Source organism: Cyprinodon tularosa, unplaced genomic scaffold (assembly GCF_016077235.1).
Source record: "Cyprinodon tularosa strain WSP-4 unplaced genomic scaffold, ASM1607723v1 ctg193, whole genome shotgun sequence".
Classification (NCBI taxonomy): domain Eukaryota; kingdom Metazoa; phylum Chordata; class Actinopteri; order Cyprinodontiformes; family Cyprinodontidae; genus Cyprinodon; species Cyprinodon tularosa.
In genome coordinates this window covers 399824-409712 of record NW_024038694.1, presented here as the reverse complement: position 1 = coordinate 409712, position 9889 = coordinate 399824, and the positions used below count along the sequence as shown (strand labels likewise).

At 38.0% G+C, this 9889-nt stretch overlaps 1 protein-coding gene across 2 annotated transcripts; it reads left to right on the top strand.

Moving 5' to 3' along the window:
* Positions 1-4088: 4088 nt before the first annotated feature.
* Positions 4089-6778, top strand: ctxn2 (cortexin 2). 2 transcript variants are annotated; one of them, XM_038283397.1, is made up of 2 exons: positions 4089-4419; positions 5327-6778. In XM_038283397.1, the coding sequence occupies exon 2, from the start codon at positions 5396-5398 to the stop codon at positions 5639-5641; it is 246 nt and encodes an 81-aa protein (XP_038139325.1). In that variant the 5' UTR covers positions 4089-4419; positions 5327-5395; the 3' UTR covers positions 5642-6778. The 2 variants fall into 2 exon arrangements, with proteins under 2 accessions (XP_038139325.1, XP_038139324.1); XM_038283396.1 differs by having other exon boundaries at positions 4093-4446.
* Positions 6779-9889: the final 3111 nt, after the last annotated feature.

Below are 9889 nucleotides of genomic sequence, written 5' to 3'. Positions count from 1 at the left end.
GCTGAAGGTCATGTTCTGAAGAGCCCCAAAAGGAAGAAAAACTTTAGAAAATGTTAAAATATAAATTCCCTGAGGTAGAAAGCCCATAAAACTATGACTTAAGAGCCCTTTCAAGAAAACAATAAAATAAAAATAAAAAACATGAAGGGAGCAAAGGAAAGCCCAGCTCTAGCTCTAGGTAAACAGGGACCAGAAAATCCATGATAGTCTCCTCTTCACCTCGTGCTCACAGTCAGTGGTAATCCATTCTATGTTTTCCTCACTTTTATTACATCATATTCAAGGTGCATTCCAAATCCCACAACTGGTTTAATTTTGATGTCCTAAATGTGCACTTGCTCAATCAGTGTCCCTCCACTCCTGTTGTATGCTGCAGATTTATATATGTGTGTGTGTGTGTGTTGGCTTTGCCTATTTGAACCGGTAGTCTGACCATTTTTGTATTAAATGTGTTCATGGTTTTTTTAATAAAATAGTTGCAAAGCTAAGCTTTAGGGAAGCACCAGGAAACATCCCCCAATTGTTTGAAGTTTGAGGTTTTGTAACATCTTTTTAAAAGTTCTGAGAAGCATAGATGGCAAAAGCTGTAGTTTCTGCACTCAAAGGGTCCCTTAGTTAAAATTGTTCAGTATCCTTATATACAAATAAAATCACAACCATATCAGTTTTCTAAACATAATTAATAGTTAATATTTAAAATTGTGGCACAAAGTCTAAAAATAACCTGACTTTTAATGCATATTACCTAACTGCACACCTGTTGGATTGTAGTGTTGTCTATAAAGACAGCCCAACCCTAACAGATTCAGCTGTTTACCAGTAGGACATATTCAGTAGCTGATCCATATTTAGGAATGTGCTTGTAATGTGGTTGGTAGAAACAAAACCAGGAAGTGAAGAATTATTCTCCAGTCATTGCTCTGTGCATAATTACTGTTTACAATAACCAACCCACTTAAAAGAAAATAAAACTACAATGCAATTATGTTATTTACTTTTTATTACCCACCAAAAATAGTTTTTAACTATGAGCTTTACTGTCACAAAGTGGAGGAAATCTATTCTGCAATGGAATAAAACTGCATATAGTTACTCCTTGTTCCAGCTGAGGTTACACTCGCCCCCCCCACCGTAAACTGCTTGTGTAACAGGTTGTAAATGATGTTAAATTTTTTATGTAAGATTTACAATAAAGAATTATTTTCATTTCCCTTTTGTAAAATAAAACAAAAAAATTGTGTTTATTGCGATTTATTTCGATTTGAAGTAATTTCCAGAATAGGCTCAGTAAAGTCTCAGGTCTACAATATTCCAGACAGCACAAATACAGTGTCAGATTTTTTATACCCCATGTTTAAACATCTTCAGGTAGCCTGTTAGACAAACCAGATAAAACTCCCGGGCCAAAGAAAGAATTGGTTCGGAGAAAGCAGGGTAACGTTTTGCGATCAGCTGCAAAACCAGCTCCAACTAACAAGGTCTACAGTCGAGTAGAAAAGTTAACCTTTAACATGTAAGGCACATCCACGACTTTGTGAATGAATTTGTAACAGTCATTAAACTGATAACGTGTTTCCTGAATCACAAGATGTTCTCTCAGTTTGTATCCTATAAATGATAGCCGCACACTAGAGTTATGTTGGCTTCCTTGAGAAATCATACTGGTTTGCAACACTGGTGGGACATTTAGTCTGACTGAAATTAAAGATATTCTCACATTTGCAGATGATTGGGTTCTTGTAATGTGGAGATAAACCCCAGTGAGTGATTTAAATCAAATGTTTCACTGTGTTTTGTTGGCAAAGCACTTCTCTATATTGGCCTCCTTGCAACTAAGTCTGCATAATCCTATTCCATTATAGTCATAGATCAAAATGTGGCACAGCACTTTTTTTGTAGAGCTATCCATATTTGATTAATTTTGACAAAGCTATTTGAATAAGGGCTTCCATTTGTTATGCATTTATCAGCATTGATATTCCTAAGAACATGTACATTGTCAAGGTTGCTACATACCGTAATGTTCTGCAGCTTTAAATGGGACTCTGTTGGTGCACCTTATAGGGATAAATGTTTTATAGTTTCCAGTATCAGCTTTGCTCCTGACCTGTTGTCTAGCTGAGATAAAAGTTTAACAATCTTTCTCCATGTGTCCTCTGGACGCTGAGTAACACTATAGTATGCTTACTGCAACATGATTGTGCCACTGCAGTTCCTCTTTCGGAGCCAAAAAGATTCTGATCTTTGTACCATCTGAGATGCCTTTTCCCTGCTAACAGACAGGGCAGGACCACAAGGTTGAATCAGGTCCTGAGCAGAATCTGATTTAGAAGCCAGCAACTCAGTCTTAAAGTGAGCCAGCAAGGAAAAACCTAAGCTGACTGACAATGTTCAACTGTATGCATTGTCAGTACAATTAAAAATATTATGTATGCAATATAGTTGCAAACTATAATTGATAATTGGGAAAATGCATTTAGATAAGGCACATTTATCTTATTAAAATAGGTTTTACAAACAGTCTAGTTTAATCGGCTTTCCTTCCAAGTAAATGCACAGCATTGAACAGAAAATGTCATTGACTTGGTGGCATTTATTTCTAAAAAAGTCACAAAGGTTTTTTTATGCCTGAATTTTGGTCAGATTTCATGTTAAATAAATAATTAGACTGCATCAGATGCAAAAAATGATGATGTTTGTAAACAGATCGATCAGTTACGGTATGAATTTTTCGACACTTAGCGTTTAAACATAGAGGACTTCTGAATTCTTTTTGACTCTAAAATATGAAATTATGTGTAATTATGTGCTAATTAGGTAATACAATGTTGTATTACCTAATTAGCTTTAAGGCACATTTTTTGATGAGTTGAAATCTACCATTCAGCCCAACTTCACCCCTATTCTGTACTAATGTGTTTGTATATCTTCCTGTTTCCTTTTCTTTTTCTTGTAAACAAATCATTTCATACTCCTGCACTCAAACCAGCGGTGGCCAAAGATTTTTCACCATCTTGTAACTAAACATAGACCAAATTTTGATTTATTTAAAAGCTTAGGTATAATAAATGTTATCTATTTTCTTAACATCTTCATAAAGTAACTAAAATAAATCGTATCTGTTATTTATTTGTTTGATCAAAGCAATAACAATGGACTATTACAAAACACTCTCTAAAGCTCACTCACTATAAAACATTAATGCATCCTGTAATCAGTTTTCTTATAATCATTCATCACTGCATGTAATAAACCTTAAGACGCATGACATCTCTGTAATGACATGACTGTGAATTACAGTGTCAAATATCCTTATCTTATTGAATGGAAATATCTGTGAGTTATATTTGAAATCAAAATGCAGCTAATATGTTCCCACCCCAATGCAGCGACACAGCAAGCCTAAAACTGCTGTTGAACCAAAAAATATGTGTAATAATTACTGAGAAGGCACATACACATGAAAGGGAATATTATATCTGAGTATTATCCAGTTGTACACATCTGAAAGATTTATGACGGTATGAATTATTGTAAATCACACCAATTGATATGAGCACCTCCCTTATGACGTTTAATCTGTGGAATCGTATCATTGAATTCCTACCGCCTGACAACAAACAAATTGCTAGGGAGTTCTCTGCTGCAATATCTTAGTGGGGGCAAACAGATGACCTGCTGTTTGTTTTCTCGTGCCAAGCTGCTTTTCATCCCTTTTCTTAATAATATTCCTCATCCTCCCACAGCAGGTTTTGGTTGCTTGCATTAATAAGTCTTTTAAACTGTGAGCTTAATTCAATTTGTCCACAGACAACTGCACCAATTACAGGCACATCATCAGGCATGGCTGTGCTGTACCAAAAATATCTTTGCAGCAGCCTTTTGTGGCCAGCAGCAACCAGGGATGCAATCTGTCCTGCTAGATAAAGCGTAATATTCCTGTCACACAATAAACAGAAGATGCAGGTGGCTTGTTCTGTGCTGCTGCATTCGTCCTGGCATTACTGGGGGGGGGGGGGGGGGGGGGGGGGGGGTGATCTGTTGTGAATGAGTGAGGCACAGAGCAGCTGAGTGAGACTAACAAGTGGTTGCCATGCAGCAGGAGCAAGCGTGCAAGCTTCTAGAGGGAGAGATAGAGAAACAGAATGATAATGAGCAGGAGGCAGCAGCAAGTAAAGCAGCGCTAGGACAGGAGCTGCATCTCTCAGGAGAAAAAAGGAGAACGGATTGATCCAGCCCCTCGCCTCTGTTCTTTTTTTTTCTTTTCTTTTTTTCTTTTACATTCAGATTTCTTTTACTCAGATGTGAGCGGCTAGCCTAGTGCATCCAGCATGCCAGGGATGGATGGATTGATGGATACATGTCTGAGAGCTCCAAGGAGAAGGAGGGAGAGTTGCTTGCAGGAATCCGCAGCAACAGGTCTGTAAGGATGGCACTGAAATGATGGTGAGACACCTGCATTTGCTCCCTCAGACATCCTAGAGAATCTGCCAATGCAGTCCTTCCCATCCACCCTGCCCTCACTCCCTCCCTCAGCATACTTGTGCAGTGTTCTCCTCCTTATTCTACTTCATTTCCTCTTCTTTCCTCGTGTGCATTTCCTCTCCCATCCACCGCTCCTCCTCTTACTTTACCCACCTGCTGCTTGCTGTAAAAATATGAGAAGATGTTGACTGACACTAGGTAGGCATCCACTCATGTGACCGAAAAAGTTTTTTTGTAATTACATGTGGTCAATTACAGTCACTCTCCTGCTGCCTAATGGAATTACTCTGTCTTGCAGGCATCTGCTTACATGCAACAGGTAGAGATGTGTTCCCTCTGAACTAAACACATGCAGGGCTGCATCTTATACAGATGTTGCATTTTTGTAATTTGCACATCAGCTCTGTTTGTGTTTTAATGACTGGCTGTGCACTGCGACACACTGCTATTCTAATCTGACCTGAAGGAATGTAAAGTCTCACAACCTTGGCTGGTTTTGCTGCACCCACTTGGTTGGAAGTATTTTTCACAGCCCCTCTATACATGCTGGCTGGTTGCAGCTTTCTGCAGAGAAATTCCCAAAGGTGCAGAGCTGGACAGATCTCTGGACATCTGCTTAATTCCAAAATCAGAAGAAGCTATTTAAAGATACCAGTAGTCCTTCATCTTTTATTCAGACCTGCATTTAAATGAGATAATGCTTCATCCCTTTTACTGTATCAGCACCTTTATTACTCTTTATGTCAGAGCTAATCGTAATTTAAGAGCTGCATTAAATAGATCTTACCCACACAAGAGACAAAACAGGACTAACAGAGGAAATCATTTAACCCCTGTCCAGGTAACATGCAGGCTTCTAAGCGCCTGACCCCATCCAAGGAGAGATGAGGCACCTAGAGGTGGGCTTACCATGAGCAGCGTCCACTTCAACCACTCCCTTGCTGCTATGAGCGGAAACGACTTAATGGCACACTCTCTGACTCTGGAGCAAAAGACAGCGTTTGCTTTTGTGGGGATGCTGCTGGTGTTCTTGGGACTGCTGATAATACGCTGCTTTAGGATCCTGCTGGACCCCTACAGCAGCATGCCCTCCTCTAACTGGGCCGACGGCATCGAGGGGTTGGAGAAAGGGACATTTGAGTACGCCCTCACTTAACGATGCGACAACGGGACACAAACACACACAAACATGAAAAACAGATACCCAAGCCTGACCGACCACTGCACCTGACACTCCATTAAGATACCTTCAAGTGATGAACAGAGCTAGAGTCAAAGCTGTGTATGCCATTTAATGTGTGTGAATTGTTAGGTCAGAGAACCTCTACTGTATATGAATTGTGTGTGTCTGGGAGAGAGAGTGAAATTGAGGCAGCTGCCGTGTCACATTGGGTGCCCTTCTGCCAGGAAGTGTGTTTTTTAGAACATCAGTTGACACAGAACTTGGATGTAGCTCCCTTTAACCTACAAGCTGAATGTCACGATAAGGTGGACGTCAATGAAACAGGATGGGAGACTGAAGACTCAGGGACAAGATTCCTCACATGAACTCAAAACAGAGGGTGGCGTGGTTGCACTTCTGCACAGCAGAACTGTTCAGCGCAAGAATGTAAATGGGTGGATACAGGGTATTTTCAAAATAGTGCTAAGTGACCTATTCAAAACAAGTCTGTTGGGAATCTTAAGGAAAGCAGGCACTTCTAGCTTTCTTAAGTCATCCAGCGAAAGAAAAACAAAGGCAAACTGTGACCTACATTGTGGTACTGCTGTTCCTAAACAATGCAAAGGGAACTCAGAGACTGTACTGCTGCTGCCTTGGAGGAATGGGAAACTGGTTGACTAATGAGAAAAAACAAATGAGACAAAATACGTTCTTCACTCAGAGCACTGATGTTTCAAATCAATGGGAGGAAATCGCCCAGCAGAGGTGTGGCAAATAACAAGGGCGGGATGAGTTTCAGCTCTACACTTGATCATGCTTCCTGACTCTCCTAGATCATCCTGAACCCTCCTGATCATTTTCTGATCAGACCGTGTGGTCTGGACTGTTCCTTTGCCAATTTTTACAGTTTACTGTTTCTCCTTAGTGCTGTGAATCTGCCTTACTGTGACCTTCAATGGGTTTATGTGCCTTCATCTAGAACCATTAGAGCACCCGTGTGTGGGTGTGTCTGAGTGAGCGTCATACTATAATGACAGGCCGGTTGCTTGCTCCACTGGTGATAGAGATTTTGCATTGATTTCATTCGATTTGATGATGTGAAATAAAAAAAAATGGTTTATTCACTTTAAACATTGATGTTCAGCTTTTTTGCATTTTGGGTCCAAATAGACACCTCTCCAAATAGATACCTGTCTTAACGTTAAATTCTGATTTGTTGCAGCGGAAAATCATTCAATTCAAAAAGGTAAAGAATTTAATCTGAGGAAATTATTTTTTTCTGTTTGGTCACAGTTGTTGTATTATTGATACTGATATTTTGTTCATCGATTTTTGCCAGTTTGACAGTAGTTAATCTTTTCCTACAACACTTAACAAGCAGAAAGAGTTTAGAGCTTTGAAGCAGATGATTATAACGTTATGTTGGAGAATTTCACTGTAAACACACCTATAGATCCCAGCAGGAAGATGCCACTTTGCCTTGATATTCATATCAATCCTGGACAATCTGCACAGATAAACAGTCTCTTAGGGAAATTTAGTCGTATCAAAGGGGGAAATGACATATGCCGTAAGGCAGTCTGCACATTTGCACATTTGTAGTCATTTATGTGACAGGGTTACTTACATCCTCCTCAAAGTTGCTTGGTGTCTGTGAAAGTGACGCAGACCCATGACAGAGGAGTACTTAGAGCACTTAGAAATATTTTATGAAGGTTGAGAAGTCAGTTAGTGTTGGGTTAAACTGATTTTCCAAAAATGACTTCCTAAGTTGCCTAACAGTGGCATTGAATGTAAGAGTTTGCCCTGCAAACGGAGGGTTGTTGTTTCAAGCACCGGCTTTCATTGTCATAGCGCCCTTTGGCAAGACACTTCACCCGCATTGCCTACTGGTGGCGGACTGGTGGCGCCTGTTAAACAACCTTGATTCTGTCAGTGAGCCCCAGGGCGACTGTGGCTACAATGTAACCACATCATCAGTGAATGGCTGAATGACTGCATGTAGTGTAAAGCGCTTTGGTCAAGTCTTTATCATTAGATTTTTAAAAGCAGCTTATAGGTTTGTTGGGAAAAGCTTGAGCTGAGTATTACTGATTAAAAGAAACATTTCAAAATTGATTTGTTTACCTTTGTAAAGTACGTAAAAGCATATTAAACATTCATTGTAAAGGCATTGATAAGGGTACCAATTACTGTAGGACAGGATATTTATTTCTGGGTATGAACATTTGGAAATATGCCTTTCTTTTGTCACCACCAAATAAATAAAGGGATTTTACAAAAACCTTTCAGTTAGTTAATTAGTTTAGTCAAATACAAATTTAATGTAGGGCTTTTTACACATATTTATCAGGGCTACCATGTAATGAGTACAGGAAAATATGTGGTGTAACGTACATTAAAATCTCACATCATGTCTTTAAATGTTTTTACAATAAGAAGATAGTGATAGAGTGTTTTTTATCATGATCTCCAATAGACTAAAAGTTCAAAAGCCTTGAAGTTGTGCCTTCTGGAGGAGCAGTAGAATGAAAGAATTCACAGAGGCCTGTGAAAGGACATATCATGAGGTGGAAAACCCACCGACTCATCCTCAGGTTCACCATAAACTCCCTCCTTAACATGCATCATTAGTTAGGAATGCAATTTTTATTGCTCCATTATCTTTGTCACCTATGTGACATCCTTATCTTGAAATATTTGCTGCAGAATATTTGCTGTTTTTTTCCTCTTCTGCCACAGGCCAGAAAAAATGAAGCTTAAATTACTTGTCTGTAAACCTCTTTCCCTAAATTCTATCTTATTATTATTTGATTTGAACCTTTGTTATTCATCCCAAAGGGGAGAAATAAATTTCTATATGTTTTTAAGACCTATTGAAATTTGGAGGGCATTACAAAGTTATCAAATATATGTTATTTTCTTTTTGATAAATAGGTTTGTGGGTTCTAAGTAATTTGGAAGAAGAAACAAAACTTTCACTTTCTGCCACCTATCTTTAAAAAAAGATTTATTACTCCTTTTATATCACTTTAAATTTATTTGATGGTTTTTGTTACTTTTTTGACACCGTGTAAAAAGCTCCTTAAATGAGGTGCGGTTAAAGTTTAACCCAGTTTTTTTCCAACCTTTTTGGCTTATTGTTAAAACCACTGAGCAGTTCAGGGTCACATTTATATTTGCAATAGAATTCTAATGAATTAAACCAATCATTGCCTTACTGCCTTAAAAATAAAAGCCTCACATATAGAAATGACACATGGAGTGAAATCATCTGAATGTGTAATGATTGCTAAGGTTGGCTGAAAGATTTTAAAAGTAGGAGCATGTTAACATTTTTAAGACTGAGTTGCTTTTATATGGTTACAATCTGCTCCTTTCTCATCACACATCAGGTTCAGCCGTTTCAGCAAAGTATTTGGTTTTTATCCAAAACTTAAATAATTTCTTGCTGCAGGTAAGATAGCGACTTTTTTCGATTTTTTCCTCAAAATCTGATAAAGGTTTAAAATGTTTTCTGAAATGAATTTAGGAAACACAAATTTGCTCGCTGTTAAAGATATTTCAATAACTGTATTTACATTCTTTTTTTTATTTTCAGGTAGAGCCAGCTGTTAAATCTACTCATAACTAAATTTTACAAAAGAGTTGTTAATAATTAAAAAAAGGGTTTTGACTAATCTTCTACAAAAAAAATTTTAAGATTTTTTTATTGACTGAATAAAAACAAAGAATAGACCTTTGCATGAAATAATTTTAGTTATAATCTCTCACTCTTCTGCAGACAGCAAAGGACTAAAATAACCTGAATTTTTAAAACCATTCACCCTGGTTTAATTTTCTTTTTTAGGGTTATGTTTAGGGATTATTAACATAAAAATATACTTTTGTGAGCGCTCATGAGAACTTTAAGACTTCTTGTAACAGTGCAGGTTGATGAGGTGGCAGATGATTGGACCTTAACTTCGCTGATTATCAAACATTAGCTTTATTACTTGTGGTCTTCGAACTTCCCATGCTTTGTCCTTGATGTTATTCTGATAAGACGAGCTGATACAATAACTATTTTATTACTGTAGTTAAGCAATGCCTCTAATTATAGATTTACCACTGTATTTAAAAAAGAATAGCTTTTGGCACTAATGTGATTGGTCCGCTGAATTGAGAAGTTCTGTAGTCAAAATTCTAAACTTTAATCTATCTATTCGTAAACAACTTACTGATTGTTAGATGAAATAACTT

Excerpts from the sequence above, each read along its gene's own strand:
- ctxn2 (XM_038283397.1), top strand. The coding sequence starts at position 5,396 with ATGAGCAGCGTCCACTTCAACCACTCCCTTGCTGCTATGAGCGGAAAC.